This window comes from Eschscholzia californica, unplaced genomic scaffold (genome assembly GCF_041429995.1).
Source record: "Eschscholzia californica isolate CP2 unplaced genomic scaffold, dmEscCali1.0.p SCAF_1, whole genome shotgun sequence".
Taxonomy (NCBI): domain Eukaryota; kingdom Viridiplantae; phylum Streptophyta; class Magnoliopsida; order Ranunculales; family Papaveraceae; genus Eschscholzia; species Eschscholzia californica.
Genome location: NW_028238198.1, coordinates 22735268 through 22755589, shown reverse-complemented (window position 1 = coordinate 22755589; position 20322 = coordinate 22735268). Strand labels below are relative to the sequence as shown.

The 20322-nt window shown below is 35.0% G+C and overlaps 2 protein-coding genes across 3 annotated transcripts; one reads left to right on the top strand and one right to left on the bottom strand.

Annotated features, from left to right (window-relative positions):
• Positions 1-2040: 2040 nt before the first annotated feature.
• MAN7 (Glycosyl hydrolase superfamily protein) lies at positions 2041-4596 on the top strand. Its single transcript, XM_086651704.1, has 5 exons — positions 2041-2619; positions 2878-3072; positions 3234-3356; positions 3460-3659; positions 3961-4596. Exons 1-5 carry the CDS (start codon positions 2290-2292, stop codon positions 4409-4411), a joined length of 1299 nt encoding a protein of 432 aa, XP_086507830.1. The 5' UTR covers positions 2041-2289; the 3' UTR covers positions 4412-4596.
• Positions 4597-6648: 2052 nt separating this feature from the next.
• LOC147565212 (glucose-1-phosphate adenylyltransferase large subunit 1-like) lies at positions 6649-11853 on the bottom strand. 2 transcript variants are annotated; one of them, XR_015230131.1, is made up of 14 exons: positions 10709-11653; positions 10365-10487; positions 10003-10176; positions 9365-9457; positions 9172-9255; positions 9031-9086; positions 8829-8922; positions 8362-8547; positions 8171-8251; positions 7995-8081; positions 7755-7916; positions 7344-7682; positions 7183-7243; positions 6649-7078 (listed from the first exon to the last, which is right to left on the bottom strand). XR_015230131.1 is itself a non-coding variant. In XM_086651702.1 (14 exons), the coding sequence occupies exons 1-14, from the start codon at positions 10955-10957 to the stop codon at positions 6977-6979; spliced, it is 1602 nt and encodes a 533-aa protein (XP_086507828.1). In that variant the 5' UTR covers positions 10958-11853; the 3' UTR covers positions 6649-6976. The 2 variants fall into 2 exon arrangements, 1 of the variants encoding a protein (XP_086507828.1); XM_086651702.1 differs by having other exon boundaries at positions 7344-7450; positions 7812-7916; positions 10709-11853.
• Between the last annotated feature and the right edge of the window lie 8469 nt (positions 11854-20322).

Below are 20322 nucleotides of genomic sequence, written 5' to 3'. Positions count from 1 at the left end.
CGTTGCGGGGTGGGTCGGATTTAAACATAAATTTCATATTTTTATTTCAAATAAGTTATATTAATGAAAAAATATAGATATTATAAACAAAATTTTATAATCATTGGGTTTTATTAACTATAAACACTACAACTTATTACATAGTATAAAATAGTTAAATTGATGATATAAGATAAAAAGTTTTAGAAACCTATTGTATATATAATAAATAACATATTTAATCGGGCGGAGCGGGTTTTACTACCTAATCCCAAACCCGCCCCGAACCCGCTAAATGGTTTTATCTTCATACCATTACCAACCCATTTAATAAACGGGGCGGTAAAACTCGTTCCATTAGGGGCGGGTTCGGGTAAAAACCCACCGGTTCGGACCAAATTGCCACCCCTATGCAAATGCACTTTAACTCCCAAATAATAAACAAGTAAAAAGTGTAACCAAGTAAAAGTATTGGGTTATATTTTTTTTTGTGATGAACTAGAATTATATTAAAATCAAAACGGGAACTGTCCATACAGAACTAACTTATATCCGAAATAAAAGGAGGGAGTACATTCCAAATTTTCTTCTGACCATATTTTCTTCCTCATTTAGATAGAGCATCAGCTTTGGTATGCATTCTCCGGGAGTGTAAGAGAAAACTAAGTCTGTGAATTAATCCTTTAGGGCTAAAGTTTGTTTTATAACTTTTATTAATGGTAGTAATTAATTATACTTTAGACGTTCTCTAGATTGAGGAATTAGGTACTACACGTGATCTTCACACAATTTAATGAGATTGGGATCTCACTTCTCATTCACCATTATCACATTTCATCACCACCCAAATGTATGGCCACAATTTTGCTCATGAAGGTCATTCACATGGGTTGCCCCCATCTTCCCATCATCTTCATTCATCTCCCCACCTCTTTCATATTTTCCCAATGAAGACCCGATATACGAATAACTTTAATCCACCGTGATAAACTTATCTCGTACGTAATTTAATTGAGATATGTGTCAGGACAGAATTTAAAGAAAACAAAGTGCTTACGGTGAACGAACATAAAGTCATTATGTTCTTAGAAATCAAGCAAATAATTTTATTGTTAATCCGCTCAACCGATTATCGTATACCCAACGTATAAGTTCTAGCGACAAATTTTTACAAAATAAATACCAAATAAACACGACATAATCTACTAAAGAAATCTTCAAGATTTCGAATTCTTGGATAAGTGAGACTGAAGCGAACCCAATTGCTTTTTAGTACGTTAACACTTTAACTTTTATTCCGTCCTAAATTTCCAATTAAGTCATAGTTTTGAACTTCTTATGAGACTTTCAACTTAAATAAATTGCTTCTATTATTACATTCATGATATAGATTGTACTACTTATGTTTAGCCCTCTAGATGTGACTAATTTGCCTATTTGACCCCATACTGTATGGGCCATACATTTGGCCAGTTTTTACTTTTGTCTCATTTTTAATAGAACTGTCAAAACAATGTTAGCTTAAAACTTACATTTCCAATTCTATCCTTTCTTTCTCTTTGTTTTTTTTCTCATGCTTGTCATCTTATATCCTCTCTTTATATGGCCTGGAAGCTAACTTAAACCCAGATTTGGAGATTCTGGACTAAGCTAGATGTGGTTTCTTTAGATCTAAACTAATACAAATATTTCAAAAAGAAGGTGAACAGGAGAGTGGTTTTTCCACTCTTTTCATCTCCATCTCTCACTTTATCCCCTTTCTCTTCATCTCAATCTCTCGCCTCATCTCCCTCCCTTTCACCTCCTTATCTTAACCGAAGTGCAAAAGAAGAGGACAAGGAAAGAGAAGGGAGAACATAAAAAATGACAGACGGTGGAAATGGAAAAGAAAACATGGTTGACTTAACATTTGCTTTGGAGAACAGTAAACGAGGGGACTAAAGAGGAAGCTGGTCAAATATATATATATATATATATAGGTGACTAAATGGGCGAGTCGGTTGCATCTAAGGTGTTAAATAGGAATTAGCCCTTAACTATAGTTATTTGGAAGTTTTCAATAAGGGTAGTTTAGTCCAATTTCAGGTATAGAGGCTTGGAGAAAACAAAAACTGGAAATATAGTAAAGTTTGGCAGTGCTTGGAATTTGGAACCATCTAACTGTCAAAACAGTATACTGCTCTTTTACAAATTTAAATTAGATACATACTTTACTTGTTTAATGGTTCTTCACTTTTGAACCCTTCCACCTTCATTTTGTGAACAAAACTCTATAGAGAGAGAATTTAGAGAGAGAGAATTTGGAGAGAGATGAGGCAATGGGTTGTGGTTTTTTTGGTGTGTCTTTTGATTCAAAACTTAGAATTCAGTCATGAGAAAGTTGAAGCAGCAGGAGATGGGTTTATAGGAGTTAAAGGAACACATTTTATGTTAAATGGGATTCCTTACTATGTAAATGGTTTCAATGCTTATTGGTTAATGTATATGGCATCAGATCCATCTCAAAAAAGCAAAGTTTCATCTGTATTTCATGAAGCTTCTAATCATGGTCTTTCTCTTGCTAGAACTTGGGCTTTTGGTGATGGTGGTTACAAACCTCTTCAATCCTCTCCTGGATCTTACAATGAAGACATGTTCAAGGTTCTCTCTCTCTCTCAATCTAGTAGTCTAATTTTAGAGTAACGAGAGAGAGAACACGAAAAACTAGGCAGACTCTAGACAGAAATCTTATGTGATTTGCAGTGATTCGCTGTTTACTAGATCAAAATCATTGAAAGCACGATTACAATAATCCACATAAGATTTCTGCCTTGAGTCTTTCGATTTTTCTTGTTCCCAAGTATTTTTCCTAATTTTACTTGACATTGTTTCTTGTTTCCTCTGTTTTGCTCAAAAAAGGGGTTGGATTTTGTGATATATGAGGCTAGAAAGTATGGGATTAAGCTGATCTTGAGTTTTGTGAATAACTATCAAAATCTTGGAGGGAAGAAACAATATGTAGAATGGGCTAGAAATCAAGGGCAATACTTAAACTCTGAGGATGATTTCTATACAAACCCTATTGTCAAAGAATATTACAAAAACCATGTTAAGGTAAGCAAATAAAACCTAATATCATTCAACTTTCTAAGGGTTTTCTTTTCCCCTTGAGATTTTGCTATTTGGGTATTCACTATTTGATTCTTGATATGGGTTTCTCCAGTTGGTGTTTTTCGTTTTGAAGTATTGATTTTGAATGTGTTTTTTTGTGATAGACTGTTATAACAAGATACAATAGCTTGACTGGAGTGGCTTATAAGGATGATCCAACAATCATGGCATGGGAGCTTATGAATGAACCTAGATGCCAATCAGATCTATCTGGTAGAACCATACAGGTTAGAACAAAACCCATCTCCCTAATCTCATTTTTGAGAGATTGAATCTGATATGATTAAGGGTTTTCTCATAAAGTGTCTTGAAAATCGATTCTTGGTATAGGCTTGGATTACAGAGATGGCTTCTTATGTGAAGTCCATTGACAAAAAACACTTATTAGAAGCTGGTTTAGAAGGGTTTTATGGACCAACTTCATCAGAAAAACAAGGCAATCCTGGTTTTCAAGTTGGAACTGATTTCATTGCTAATAATCAAATCCCTGGAATCGATTTCGCCACTGTTCATTCTTATCCTGATCAATGGTAACGTTTAGAAAAATAATCTCAATTCTTGTTTTTTGTCTGTGTCCTGCATTTGACTCGCCAGAACTGACTGTCTCGGACTGATTTTGGGTCCATTTGAGTTAGACATAGAATAAGTCTGAAGTAAGAGTTTTCTGTATGAAATAAATTGAAATGACTATTGGATCCTTGAACAAAACAAGTTAGGTTCAGATGATTCAAATTTAGACAAGTTAGACTTAAGCGAGTCAGATTCAGATAACCTGAAAAAAAACACCCAAAAACAAAGTGTAGTTTCTCATTTATTTTATTTTGTAAGCAGGTTATCGAGCTCAAACGACCAAAGTCAACTCTCTTTTTTGAACAACTGGCTCAATACTCACATCCATGATGCTCAAAATACTCTTCGAAAGCCGTTGCTTTTAACCGAGTTTGGGAAGTCATGGAAAGACCCTGGTTATAACTCATACCAGAGAGATTTCATGTTCAATACAGTTTACTACAAGATATACTCATCTGCTAGAAGTGGAGGAGCAACAGCTGGTGGGCTATTTTGGCAACTATTTACAGAAGGAATGGACTCTTATCGAGATGGGTACGAGATAATCTTGAGTGAGAATCCATCAATTGCTAATACAATTAATCAACAGTCACGTAAGCTCTTTCATATCCGAAGAATGTACGCGAAGTTGAGAAATATCGAGAAGTGGAAGAGGGCGAAGTCCATTAGAAGAGGTCAATGGTTAGCCAAAAACAAGAAGGTAAATACATGATGAATATGAACAATCAAAGATTGTTACTTAGGTATAAGAAATATGAGTGAGGTTTTCAGTAACTCCCCTAGAGATTGAACATTTTTGTTCATCCAGGAGGGTAGAACATTATAGCTCGTGCTCTTCTAGTAGTATGTTTGAATGCCTACTATTACACATTTATAAACAATGGCTTTCTCCAAAAATCTTGAACTTATAGAGTTGCTTAATTAGGTTATATTTACAACGATGATACAGATACTCCCCAACTTATTGTTGCCGACAGGGCCGTGTGGTGGGGGGTGCGACACATGCCCCCCCACCACATGGGGCCCATTTCTACCTTGCAAGGATGTAGCGGTCTGTAACAAGTAAAAAACATTTCACAAATTGGCTGACTGGCCGTGGTGGATGAGCCTTACTTGTTCCCAAGTGGTCTTAGGTCTATCACAACAATTCAACCTAAAAGCTAGCTCAAGCGGCGAGGGCTTCCCTTACATTTATAAAGTGACCACCACCTCCTTTCAGAACTAATGTGGGACTAACACCAATAATCTTTTGCTTCACAGTAGACCTCGAAGATTATCTTCCTTTCAATAATGAATCAAAGATAAATTGATAAATCTAGGTTCAGATACAATGTGAGTGTAGTCCATGGGCCTTACTTGCACTCGAGTGGACTTGAGATTATCTAGCCCCAAAAGCTAACTCAAGAGGTAACATTTTTCTTCACAATTAGAAAGTGACCACACCCTCTACCATAATCAACGTCCGAAAAACACCAACAATCTTTCACTCCACACATTAGACTGAAACACTATCTTCTTTTGATGTGGGACTAACACCGACACTTCCTTCCTTGCAGCAGTTGAATAGAACAAAGGAAGAAAATATCGTTTCACTTCTCTTGTCCTATTATCAATGGACAACGCGACAAAGTAGCATAAGCGGTGGTGTTTCAGTTTTTTTAATCTTGAAATCTGACACTACATTAGATGTCTTTTATTCATCAAACTCACGTGTCTCATTCAAGAATCTATCAATTGTCTGGAATAAATTCAATTCAATAGTCTAAAACAAGTCAAGTACATAAGACTTGGATTCAGACAAGTCAGACAACATTGAATCAGATTCAGGCAAATAAAAACACATACACTACTTCCTAGGGTTCCTCCATTTCCTCCAAAAGAAGGAAAATATAGAAGAAATGAATGTTGGGAGCTTTCGGAGAAACTAACAAGTAATTGCTCTGATACGACTATGAAGTGACAGACTGGAACTTTATATGGAAGATACCAACGATCCCTCGTATTAAACTATTTCTTTGGAAGTGTTGCACTAATTGTCTCCCGGTTAGAGACAAAATTGGTAAATTTATAGGTAACAACTACAAATGCATTTTCTGCGAAAATCATGAAACGATTACCCATATTCTACTTCACTGCCACTTTGCTCGAGCCATCTAGCTCCACTTTAATATCAGAATGGATAACTTAACTACTATACTAGAATGGATAATTTACTGGAAAACCTTGGAAGTGACTCAAATGACGATAATGGCTAAAATAATGTGGTTTATATGGAAAGTGAGATGCAAAAAATGCTTTGCGAAGAAAGAACAAACCCCCTTGCAGGTAATAAGAATGATTCAAAGCTACACAACCAACATCAATGATTCACCGCAACACAAAATCAACAACCAGAGTCCCATCTGGCGCTCTCCGGAAGCTCCATTCCTGAAGATCAATGTCGACGCTTCATTCACAAAGTTTACAGAACCAGCAGGTATTGGGTGTATAATTCATGATGAGAAATGCGACTTCACAATAGCTTTGTCAGCACAATCAGGGGACAAACAGCAGAGGAATGCGAATGTATAGCTATTCTACAGGTAGTACAATGGGCTACCATCCTCAAGATTTCCCATCTGCATATAGAAAGCGACAACATCAACCTTATAAACCATCTCAAGGATCGGAGAAATGAGATCAACTGGCAATCGACCAAGCACATGAAAAGGATAATCTCTCAATTAGCAGGATTAGAGAAAACCCAGTTCTCCTACATTCCGAGATCTATCAATGTTCAATCAGATAAACTAGCAAAGTGGGGGAGAAAACATGCAGCGAGGAGATTATGGCACTCAAGGGAGGCTATGAACCTTGATTTGGCTTGTTAGTTCTTTGTATTTATCTCAACAAAACAAAAAAAAAACAAGTAATTGCTCAATCTTGCCATACATGAACAGAGATCAATCATAACACTAATAAAGGCATATTATTACTAAACAGTAGTCAATACTCAAAGTTTTTAAAATACTAAACTACTAGTGATCCTAAACTCCAAGCCCAAAGAACAAGTCTCTCATCTTGTTTTTATTTCTTAAATACATAACCTCCCCATCTATTAGACTTGTAATTACTACTCTCTCTAACTTGTCGAAAATTTACATGGAAATGAGGCGTCGAAGAAGATAAATCCACAAACCACCAACCCACTGTCGTTCCTTCTTCGCGGTTATGCACATCTTTAGTACTTTTTGTGCCAAGAAAATAACTCAACAGAGTAATCTTGGGCTCGAGACTTCTAGATAATTGTACCGTCCTTGATCGTTGCGTTCTTCAATACAACTGTGAGTCCAGACCTAATATAGAATCCTTCATTTGGCCGGTCTGCTTCTTCAACACCCTGGCAAATGAGATTTGAGTCAGTTGTTTGTTTCCGAATTGAGGTTGAAAGATCTGAACTTTTTAACTTGAGACTGACATATACATATATATACATATACTTACACTTTTGTTTGCAATGACAACATCTCTTCCGATCTTGGCATTCTTGTCAATTATGCAATTCCTTGAAGAAAAAGAAAGAATTTTCGAGGCTGAATTGTCAGAAAATCTGAATTTGTTACATGTAATATATGAGGACTAGATTGTGCGCAACTTAAAGTCACCTGATTTTGGTGTTCTGTCCCACTCCAACTGGAACCTTTCCTTCTGCTAGTAGCGATGCAATTTCAGATTCTGTTTGGTAATAGTCAGCACCCATCATCATAGTTTCCTGAAAATTCGAACAAATCCCTTCATCAAAATTAGTAGTTTACGTGGGGCATTTATACACGTCGTCCTGTTCGAAGGACAGGGGCCTGTGAAAGGAGAGACGCCCATGGGCGCGAACAGAGTCCTTCACAAGCCACAATTGGTAATTAGAAAACAAAATTTGCAGGTAAAGAGATGACTTATATTTAGTAGTTTACATTGTCGATCGGGGTGAAAAAAAAAAGTAATTAAATCTTTTTGTAATAAGGGCAAGCTCCAATAAGAATTAGCACCGGGTCCCCAAAATATATTTTGTGTAATGGCACCCCTTGGTTATCTCCAAATAAAGAAAGAGCAACAGTGTCCGAAACGAACTAATTCACCTTTAGTTCTACTCCATGCTCTAAACGTGAGCGAATGCCCACTATAGAATTCTGCACACTGCATTCTTGCAAGAAGCACCCGTGTGAAACTATTGCATTTTGGATCTGCAAGAACCAACCAAAACATGAGAAATGAAACATTTGGCATTAACGAAATGGGATAGTATATTAACCAAATTATACCCGGCATTTTTCAACTTTTGTTGGTGGTAAGAATCGTGGAGATGTAAAGAAAGGCGTCTTCGGATCATTGAACTCAAATTTTGGAACCTGAATCACAAAAAAGATATTAACAACAAGAGGGACATCTTTAACCCAAGCAAGATTGAAGTCTTTAGATTGGTAAAAGGAAAACTAACCTGTTCAGCTAATGCCAAGTTAGCGTCGAAGAAAGACTTGATCGTTCCAATGTCCTCCCAATAATCGTTGAATAGATAAGCCTGTTAATATTCCGTATTTAGAACTTCCTCATTTATTTGTCCAAATACAATTGAACAATGAACATTGAGCAAAGAGGTGATCGAATTCAAGTGTAATGTCTGCCACTTACTTGGACATTATGATCCATCACAGCCGAGGGAATGATTTCAGATCCGAAGTCATTTGACGTGGGATATCTAGACCTTAGAAGCTTTAGTAAAACATCTGTTCTAAATACATAAACACCCATGGATGCAATATATGGAGACTGCATCGCTTCTTGTGGAGAAAGTCCCAACACAGTGGTGTCAACTTGCTGCAATCAACCAAAAAAGATTTTTATTATATAAAGCTATCGAGAATTTCACTTCTTGGCATCAACCATATGTTTTACTCCGAACCAATCAGATTTTAACCCTGGTTAATGGGGATGTACTCCCATTAGGCCATTACCACCCAACCAAAGTGGGAATAACCAGCATCATCAGCCAATAGACTCGAAATATCAGAACAAGACAACCCTAATGTCCTAGTGTACCATGTTTCATTTTACTCATAAAGAGAGAGAAAGTAAGAAGAGAACTCTTTTTTGCTTACCATTGCTTTCAGGTCAGCGCCCTTTGGTTTTTCGGAGAATTGGATGATACGACCAGTAGCGTCAATCTTCATTAATCCATAATCAGAAGCACGGCTGAACAACAATATTGCAATTTGAGACTGATCCTAAGAAGCATATAGTATATGCCTATCGTCAATGGAAGATGGACTCGTAATAAGTGAAAGAGGTAAACCAACATACCTATCGTCCATGGGTATGCAAGAAACTGTAATATCAGCGTTTGTATCAATATGTTTCTGAAACAAAATTTAATATCAGTATAGAAACTTCAACGTTATAAAACGAGCATGAGAATAAACACCCGAGGAAGTGATTTTGGACCTGCACAAAGTCCATATAATTCATCCGGTACAGATGATCACCAGACAAGATCAGTATATGTTCCACATTCTTGTTCTTGGCATCCTACAATAATAAACAAATTGCATAAATAAATTCTTTGAGAGTCTAGTCTTGTTGTTGGATATTGGAAGCACGGAAACTTTCTTTCAATTGTTGAAGTTTAAGAAATTACTTCAAAAACCCAAATAAACTGTCTCACGGCATCAGCTGTTCCCTGAAACCATTTCATTCCTGTTTCGCCGGGTGTCTGAGTGGCAGCGAGAACCTGTTCATGAATCAAATAAAAGAAAATTCATCCTCGAAAGGTCGTACCAATTTAGAAGCAAAATCTCCACCTCACCCATTCAAAAAAGATTATATATCAGATAGAACTTCAACTTTTACGCGTTCTTTCATTGTCTGACTCGCCTGAGTTTGACGTCTCTAAACCTGAGTCAGTTGAGTCTAATTTGTTCTTGTCCAGGTCACAATAATCATTTTAAGTTATTTCTCACTATGGGCTCTGAATTCAGAATTATTCCGTGTCTGACTAAAATGAATTCAGAATTATTCCATGTCTGACTAAAATGAATTCAGAATTATCCATGTATGTCAGACACACGGCATACACAATAAACAAACACTGAAATCTGACTTAAGTCAATTCAGATGCCGAGTCAGATTTCAGATCTGAAACTAAAGAAAAACAAACACCAAGGTATTGCTTTTTATTTCTTACATAGTGTTGAATTCATCTGAGATCTATTACTAGAGAGAATTAAACATAGTTAAATTATAAAACTTCGAAAATAAACTATAAGATTATTTTACCTCTACAAATCCATCTCCAAAGTTCACACCATTGCCAAAATTGTATGTACGAGCGAGGTGACGATTGAGAGAAGCGGAATTGAACTGGGTCAGAATGAATATCTTGTTTATGCCACTGTTGATGCAATTGCTCATTGGGACATCAATAAGCCTGTAGCATCCTCCTATAGGAACCTATTGATCAAACCTTAAACACTTTAGCATCAAAACTAACAAAACCCAAAACTAGATCACTGATTCTAGGGCTGAAGGAAATTCATCTAAACCTCCTCTAATAACCCGTTTTTCAAACCATTACACTAAAATCACCTAAATCTCTAAATGTATCATTGCTATAGATTACATAACCAAAAGATTCTTACAGCGGGTTTTGCTCGATGACTAGTAAGCGGGAAAAGGCGAGTTCCGGCACCACCACCCAAAATGATAGAAGCTACATTTTTGGGTTCTGCTTTTGGCTTGGGTAATATTGGTGCTTGATGGGTCTGAAATCAAAATCAAGATTTAAGACATCAGTATAAATTATTCAAAACCATTATAATAAGATTGAAACATATCATAATCTTGGTACTTACTAATATAAATATTAAAAAATCACTGCAACAAAATCCATGAACAATAAAAAGAAGAACTTCACATTTAAAGAAATGTATGATAAATTTCAGTTAGGAGTTGATCAGAACATGGAATTAGAAGATTATCATACCAGAGTTTCTTTGGTGACATCTGGTGTAAGAACAGAGGAAATAACACCAGAACCACAAGATTTATTATTTCTAGTTTTTCCATTAACTCCATATTCAGTTCTTAGATAACTCTTCTCAAACTTGGGATTATCCCAAACCCTTCCACTCAAACTCCCTCTAATCCTCTCACCCAAGAATCCATTATCACCTCCTTTCTTTAATTGGACCAAATGTGGGTTTCCTTTCAAAGTAGCACAGCAAGTTTCCATTGTAATAACAAAAACCCTAAAAGTTTTTGAAAAACCCAAATCTTACTTTTCAGAAAAAGGAAGGGTGGGGGGAAATAAAAACTGTTAGACAAAATCAAAACCACTTTAACAAATCAAGGGTTAGATCAAAGATCTAAACTTTAAACACAAATTGGTCACAAAAGTTCAAATACCCAGATCACTAAAGTTCACTTTCTCTCTCCCTCTCTCTCTCTCTCTCTCTGAAATGAACAAGGGTTTTGAAAGTCTTGAGTACCCAAACACAAAACTTGAAGAAAACCCAGATTAGAAAGAGTGAAATTACAGAGTTTGAAGAGGATTTTGAGAAATGGGTGATTGAGAAACCTGATCAAAGAGGGTGTCTCTTGGGTTTATCAAAGAGAAGAAGATGAAGGTACATGTGAAAATGTTCACGAGAGAAGTGTTATTATACATAAACTCTTCTTCAGTCTGTGAAGAGTACTCACTTTCTCACTCAATCACTCACTTTCTCTCTCTAAAAAGAGAGGTTGAGTGTGTGTACGTGGCAGTATGGTACCAAATTCACTGATTTTTGCCTATGAATTTGGATCTTCAAAAAATTTGGATCTTCAAAAGTGTTGGGAGTTGGGGTATTTTTGCTGACCTATTCCCACAAGAAAAGGTCTACTACTATGTGAGATTGAAACATGTTAGCTAGGTTATTTTTGGTTTAGCAAATTTGTTGCTGGTTTCCCGCCACCAATATTTGTGCCATAATTAACTGAATTTACTTTAGTAAAATTAAGAATTAAGAAACGTCTAAGTGGTCGGTTATTAATTAAACAAAAATTATGTAACTGCTAATTAGAAGTAATTAATTATGTGAATAGATAAGCTGTTTGAAAAAGTGGTTTGAAATGAAGCAACCAACTGATAGTTGTTCAAATCTCATAATTTCTCAAAGGCTTTTCTCATAATGGGAAAGGGTAAGAGCAGGTCTAATCCCACCCGGCTGAGCCCGAAAATTTAAGTCGGCTGGAGACAGTTGAGATGTAATTTGAGTCGGTTGGGAGATCGTTGGTGACGTCTCAACGGTTATGTTGGGGATTTCTCCTGGCCGTTGAATGTGATAACTGTAAGATCAGACCGTTAGATCACATCCAACGGTCCGATTTTTTTTCTTTTTAAAAAAAATATATTAGTCTTAAATCTATTTAGTTTGTGTTTTTATAAATCTAATAAACTTTTTGTTTTTGTATTTTTTTGAATCTAATTAGTTTTTTTTTTCAAAACTAATTAGTTTTTGTTTTTTTTAAATAATATTTCGAAAATAGTTCAAGCACTTTTCGCACCCCCACAAAAACCCACACACACGTTTCTCGCGTGTACAAATTTTCAGCCTCAAGAGAAGCTGAGGTTGGAGTTGAATTTTTGAAGCTGAGCTGAGGCTTAAGAAAGACTGAGATTGAAGTTGCTCTAACCAATGACCCCGTTAATGAAGCCATGACCTCTTAAATTTTGCAACCTCCGTACAGTAATTCTTTTTAAAGAAAAGCAATCATTATGTTTTTAGAGTCATCATCCTACAATAACTAGTACACCATTGATAAGTGTGGGCATTAGATGGTTAGTGATGATATTGTGCTCAATCTTAGCCAAACTAACAAAGCTTTGTTCCACCTATATCCATCAAGCTAGTATTGTTTGCTTGATGCAATCGCTTGAAGTCACTAGTTATTTTAAACTGTAAGTCTAGGGAGCCCGTCATTTGGAACTCCCTAATGATCTGTCTAATGTCATTAGACAAAAAGACAAAGATCAATCTATTTTTTTTTTAAAAAAAATTTTGTCTTTTTGTCCAATGAGGTTGAACGGATCATTAGAGAGTCCTAAATGACGGGCTCCCTAGACTTACTGTATTTTAAATGTCAGTTTTTTTGTTTTAAATCTCGTACAATGCAAACATGAATTTTGTCAATCTAGTTGTTTCATACTACTTACAAAACTAGCTTAACTATAAAATTTGCAACTTACTTAATTTCATTATGAAATGTCAAAACTGTATAAAAGATTAAAGCATCTCCAATGCGGGACTCAATCTTAAAATCTTAAGTGTCACTTAAGACTTTATAGTTTTTATAGAAAAAAATCTTTCCAATGCAAAACTCAATTGAGATCTTTAGAAAATGTGTAAGCATTTAATTTAGGGATGTCTCACTTATAAACTCTATTTTTTGGGATCTATTTTGAGAGTCTTAAGTGTCTAGCTTAGTCATCAAATTTAATTTTCGGACCGATAGAAAGCATTTCTTTCTCAACCACTTTTTCCTGTTAAATGTACGTGTGACGTGTGTAACTATTATAGTTTTTTTGAGTGTTGCATTGGAGAAGGACTTAAATTAGAGACACTAAATTTAGCCATATAGAAGAGAATTTCAATTGAGACTTGACACATAAGTCATTAGAGATTTTTTTGAGTTTTGCACTGGAGATGCTCTTATAACTATTAAAGTAAGTCTCATTTCGAGAGGTCTCACCCTGAAGTGAAAACAAATTAATCTAGTGCAATTTAGTCCGACAAGAACAGTTGGTTTCCATTTGGTTGGATTTAGTTCAACAGAAAAAACATTTAGTTCCGAATCGGTCTGGTTTAGTTCTATGGCCTTTCGGGTGTACGAGAGTCTTTAAGACAATTTCATAAAAAAATTATGACTACATTCCATCCTTATGATATGCCAAAGCCAATCGTATATGATATATGATCATCCATTGTATTCATGTAATCCTGCTATTAAAAAAAACCGCTAGTATTTACACAACAAGAAAAGCAATTGACAAAGTTGGTTATCTTGAGAGATTTGGTTAGCTAGAGAGCGTCATTTTTTATGTTTACATAGATCTTTTAGTTACAAGCCAAAAAATATTTTGTATTTATGACTAACGACTTTTAACTCAGACAAAAGACCCTAAAAATAACCTGTCTGATAGAACCGTAACCCCTAACTAGTAGTTGAACCAGCTGGAGACCTCCGCATTGAAATCAAAATTAAAGATTTTGGTTTAAGTTTTTAATGAATCAAAATCTATGATTTTTTAGGGCTCGTTTTATTGTATTGAATAGACTTTAGAATCTTTTGTGTATGTATTATTTCTGGTCGAGTGACACTGAACTAATATGAAGAACTCCCAGCAACGAGGAAATAAAGATAATCTCTTCTTAAGACTAACTGGATTCTAGAACTGAAAGACGACCTCTTGGTTGTACCCCAGTCTTTGACTTGCCAATGCACTCAAAGAGACCTAGCAATGACGAACAACTCAACATCGGTGAGAAAAAGTACTGTGCATAGAAACAAAAAGGAAAGGCATAAATAACGCTTTCTTTAGCTTCTATTAGGTTTGATTACAATATGGGAGTTGATTTTCTCTCTCTAGAGATCTTAGATTATTCAATACAAATAGAACTAGAGTTTCGATATAAGTATTATTTTGTTGGTATAGCTAGGGTTTTTATAAGTTTTTTTTGTACTGTATGAAGTTTGAAATATTATGCAACGATGAAGAAATAGTTTTAGGAAGTCGAAATGATATTTTGCGGCATATACTGTCGTAAAGTAATATTTATAGTTGTTGTATTTTGTTTATGTTTTTGTTATTATTTTTTTTAAATTGTCAGTGGGTCTCGAACCCTATTTTTCGCCATAATTTTTGAATATCTTTCCATGCGCTTAATATTCATAAGATATATAATGTTTATTCTTTTGTTATTCATTTTTTTTTAACTGTATTTATGCAGAAGGTCGAAGTTTCATAGTCTCCTGAAATTTCATCATTTCCTCGAAAGTGTTGGATAAAAAATTGTTAAGAACATTCATCGTTAAGAGCTTCCATCAACCAAATATTTAGGCCGTTGAAAAACTTAAAGTAATAATTTTGATTTAGAACTTTGAGTTTTTTCTTAAATAGTAACCAAGTTAACGTTATTTTTTATCTCCCTTCTAAGAACAAATCTACACTTAACATATACATCAATAAGAAATGATAAATACGATAACCGGAACCTCTAAGATCTAAGAATACGTGTCTTGCCAATTATTATTATTTTATTTTTTTGGAAATTGACCACGATCAACTATAGTCATTACATTTGACATTGATACATTAAAGATGTGATAAAATCGAAAACCTCCCGTTCAAACTCTTACAAAATCGGGCCTATAGCCCAACTAAACTATGGGCTAAAGTCCAACTACTTTATTTATACTCTAATAATTTCAATACAAATAACCAAAGATTCTACCTTCTCTAAGATCGAACCTGGGACCTCCAAGACTTTCTGAGTTTATATCAACATTTACCACTTGGGCTACCAACTGTTGACGCGTGTGTGTCTTGCCAATTGAACTTTATTTGTTACGACAAAAATTAACTTGCTTAATAACTTTTAGTCCCAGTGATGAGAAATATAGTCTCCCTCTCTAGAAGAAGTCAAAAGGTTCAAATGTAAAAGCTGTGGTAGGGTATTGATGGTGACAAAGATGTACCCCTATGGATGTCTCAACAATCGGTCCGGCTCTTAGGGTTTGTCGTGTTTTGGTCTTAATACTCTTTAAGTTCCTAGGGAGATGATGTGATATTCTGAAGATGCGGTGGGGCAGCTTCTTCTTTTGTCCTTGGATTCTAGTAATCTGTCACGTACCATATCTCCTGATAATTTTGGTGCAGAAGTACCATTTTCCTAACACGTGCTTCCCACGTGTCATTGCCTGAGTATCTTTGCCCCTGTCATGTCTTCTCAAGTAGCTGTGCTCCCTTTTCCACTTTTAGACACGTGTACACTCCCCAATTTCATACAATCCCAAAAAAAGACGAACATGATTATATATACATGCCCATAGTGCTAGGGGAACCATCCTAATGTCTTATTTCATATCTTTGTCTATAGACAAAGGAAGTTATTTGGGCCTCTAATGGAGTACTAATGGATTATCTGAAGTTCACCACGTAATACACAAGTATAACTTTTGTTTGGCGTTTTTAATCGAGAAGCCCATGAGCTGGCAAACTCGGTATTTAATTCCACGAATTATTAAGTTTGGCGTTTTTATCCTTGGAGTTAACTTTTGTTTTAGATTAGTCCTTATGTAATTTTTATTTGGACTACTCTATAACATCCTTATTTATAGATTTTGCCTTGTCAAAAAAAAAAAAAAAAGTATAAACTGCTAAATTGGATGAAGGGTCTATAGATATACACAAAATAAAAAGGATAGCCAATTCAAACATTTTTGGTCATTTCTACCAAATATTCAAATGTAAATATTTCAAATTCCGTAAATGTATGGTTACTTTCGTCGTTACTGACCTCTTTTTAAAATCTCTTCAAATATTCGGAATATTCAATTATCAATGTCGAAATCGATTTTCGAACATAAATAACTGATCAAAATGAACAAGATAGATCTATTTTGAGTGGAAGATTTCAGATCCGTTCAACCATATTAAATTCTAGCTATTGGATCTTTTTTCTAGTTTTAATTTTGGATATGTTTGTATATGTAAATCTAATTTGTGCGATATACATCTGAGTCAGCAAGATTTGTAAAGTCAAATCACGTCCGCAAATTTAGTTTACGAAACGTGCGAATTTAATTTACATTTGCAAATTCAATTTCCAAACACAAATTTGCAGAAGAATGAAAAAGATATACTACCTTTTTCTCTTGTTTTCTTTTAAACGTATTAAAAATAGATCTTGATAGAAAGATAACGCAAAATCCTTTCTTCTACCAAAATCTAATATCTAATTGAAAATTGTATACGTTTAAAGTTCATTTTTTTTGTTACCATTATACGGACAGTAAATAACACAATCAAGTTGAAGGATCTAACAGTAAATATTTTTTTTTTTACTTCTTCTTTTCCACTATTATTGGTTCTTGCACATCTTCACCGGCCACACCATCTCTACGGCAATTAAAGCTTTCTCTAGCAACTAAATTTTTTTCTTGAAGTTGATCTGCGAGATTCATTGAGGATGATTTAAGAGAAAATTCCCAGTCAATTGGATTTGGGGGACGGAGAAACCCTAAATTATTTTCATAAGGAAGGAGGGAGAGAACGATAGGGAAGAGTGATTAAGGAGATATTCAACCATCTTCCATGAATTTAAGATGAGGCAATAATACACCATGGTTTTGCTTGATTGATGAAGCATCCAAATCCATCAAAGAGGAACTCAACATCCTTCAGAAGAGTGAGATGGAACTCGTAGGACCATATCAGAAACTTTTAGGTTAAAATTAATCAATAGTTTAGTTGAGTTGAGTTGAATAGACTCTCTCTTTCTATGTTTCTCTCTCTAGAAATCTCTCTGTTTGTAGAAGAAAAGAGAAGAGATAAAAAAAACAAATATCATCTTTTCTAATAGAGGAAAATTCCAGGTATAAAAACAAATAGCATCAAAAGCTTCAATGGAAATGTTTTCTTTCATTTTCTACTTACTTCTTCAGGTTTTCACTCAGATTCTGATTTTTCATATTTTTTTTCTTGACTAGTAGATTTAGTAGTAGTTCTTTATGATTATCAATAGTTTTACTCTTATTTTGCTTTTAAATCTTTTTCCTCTTTCATATTTGTTGTACAAAGTGGTTGGAAGAGTGGCTAAAACTTCCCTACACATCTCCATACGAAGATGCAAAAAAAGATGGAGAAGATGAATATGTTGGTGGTGGTTGTCGGGCAAAAAGGATCACCGGTGAAGAGTGTGGTACCGATGAAGAGGAAGGAAAAGAATAAAGTACTTAATTTTTCTTTTTGAGAATAATAAAGTACTTAATTGTAGATCCTTTAGCATGATTTTGTTATTTACACCCAAAGTTGTTGTCCATATAAAAAAAAAGTTGATTGTCTATGTATTAGCTAGTACTTTTTTTTTTTTTTAATAAAATGGTACTTCAATTCTTATAACATTTCTGCTCAACTTATAGTTATAAAAATATTTGTTATTCTTTTTAACATTGGGATCAATATTTAGCTAAAACCCCTTTGACAATGATTAAGATTTGAGACCAAACTTCTAAATTTGAGTCAAGTCCCCAAAAAGGAGGTACAATAATAACAAACAAATGATTCTCATTTAAGCAAGACACCACCACACAAGAAAACAAACTCTCCCACATGGAACTCTTTTAGCGATATCAAAACCACCAACACCTACCACCAATTGAAAGGGAACATAAGAGAAAATCAATCAACCCATCAATTTCACACTGACAGGAAAAGGTTTAGCATGTTGAGTTTTGGCATCATCTATTTGTGAAACAAGTCATTGTTAGGTTTCAAATGATGTGTACGTACAACTTTCATCCACTCGTCCCATTCAACACTATCTCTATCTCTCTATTATATGATCTTGTTTTTACTTGTCTTCGCTCTTTTTCTTGTCCATGTTCCATTAATCATTGAATATAAAATCGTTGTCATGTCAAAGAGCTAGGATTATACAGGCCATCACCGAATTCACAAACGATTAAGGTAGTGCCGACCCACTTTAAATTGTTTGCTTCATCCCCTCTTATTTATAGAAAATGATTCCACATAATGCACATACATAATCGTTGGCTAAAAGCTCTTTAGATGTCTGTCATTAGTTACCGAACAAATGAATCTACAGATAAAATTGTCCACATTTCAACTATCTTCTACAGAAACACAACAATTAGTTTTTTTTGTGACAAACTAAGTGTTAAGAGACATATCACTTGTTTTAAGTTTGACGTAAAATTTTCTTCAATCAACCTAGAAAATCATCGACTCTAAAGAGTACAAGAATATAAAATAAATATTTTTCTCGAAAAGTAGATTTTTGTATCGAATCTATGGATATATATACGCATATCTCTTGCTTCCACAAAATGGTAGGATGCCCCTCTATCTAGATATAACTTTGAAGAACATATGTCGTTTGTGCACAAGAATGCGCTCTTACAACTTCTCTCATGTATCCACAAAGCGAACTTAAAATTCGGGAACTTTAAAGATACATCACTAATGTCCAATTTGGAGTATTCAGTTTTGATGTTGAGTAAGGGATATCTGTTTAACTAATGGTGATGGGAGCCAAATATTGATCATCAGTTGTGATGTAGAAACGCAGCGGAATTAAAAGATACGAATATATAACTAAGAATAATGAAAATAAAGATCAAATAACTCTAAATACTCAACTTTATTAAAACTTCAATGGGGTTTTTCTCTCAATCTCAAGATAATAGACAAACTAGATATCCTTTTATAGGATTCTGGACTTTCCTAGATAGACTTGAATTAGACTTCCTAAATAATTAAATACTGCAACTGCCTAAATAACTGGACTCAAATCTGGACCTTTCAAATTATTAGAAATATTAAAATAGCATAATTCCTAAACCTAAATTAATTAATAATCATACTAAAATAAGGACTTTCTAAATCTACTCTCTCTGGCCGGTTGGTCCATGACCGGGTCCGGTCATGGAAATAGTCTCCACGCCGGGTGCCCCTGCATCAGCATCCCCTTCCCTCAAGAGGTTCGTCCCGAACCGTTTGTGAAGAGAATGTAGTTCTTCCGATCCATCTTCAATTGGCAATAACGTCACAATCTTCTTCTTCCATGAAAATTCATAAACATTCAAACGACCACGGTAAGTGGCATCAACATCAGATTGCCATGGTCGTCCTAATATGATGTGGCATAAATCCATATCGGTGACATCACAATTAACTGTAGATACATAAGAAGAACCAATAGAAAGATTAATAGTACACATGTGATCAACCTGTGTAGTAGTACCCGACTGAATCCAAGCGGTTTTATACGGGTTTGATTTAATCATTGTAGGAATACCCAAGAAATTGACCAGTTTTGTAGAAATTAAATTCTCTACACAACCATTGTCAATCACAATAGTACACACATTATTCAGTACTGTTCCCCGAGTAACGAACAAATTCTTTCGTTGAGATAAATTCCTCTTGAAAGGTGTGAAAAGAACTCGCCGAGTGAGTAACATAACCCGATCACCGTTGTCTGGAATAGTGTTAATTCGTTCTAATTGATCTTCATCCGTATCTGAATCTGCTTTCTTTTCTACCATATTTGCTTTACCGCGAGAAGGGCAAGCATTAGAATAGTGGCCTGTTTCAAAACAACGATAACACTTAACTGGTGGAGGTTTTTTATAAGGATTTTCTGTTAGTGATTTAGTACCGTCCTCCGCCTGTTTTGATTGATCTAATTCATTCGGTAGTGTTCGAACTGCTTGACTTCTCGTACTGTGTCCTCGAAAAATGGAACGTGAATCTGATTCAAAAGACCGAGCTACACTAATACATTCAGAAACCGAATTAAAAGCTCTCAAATT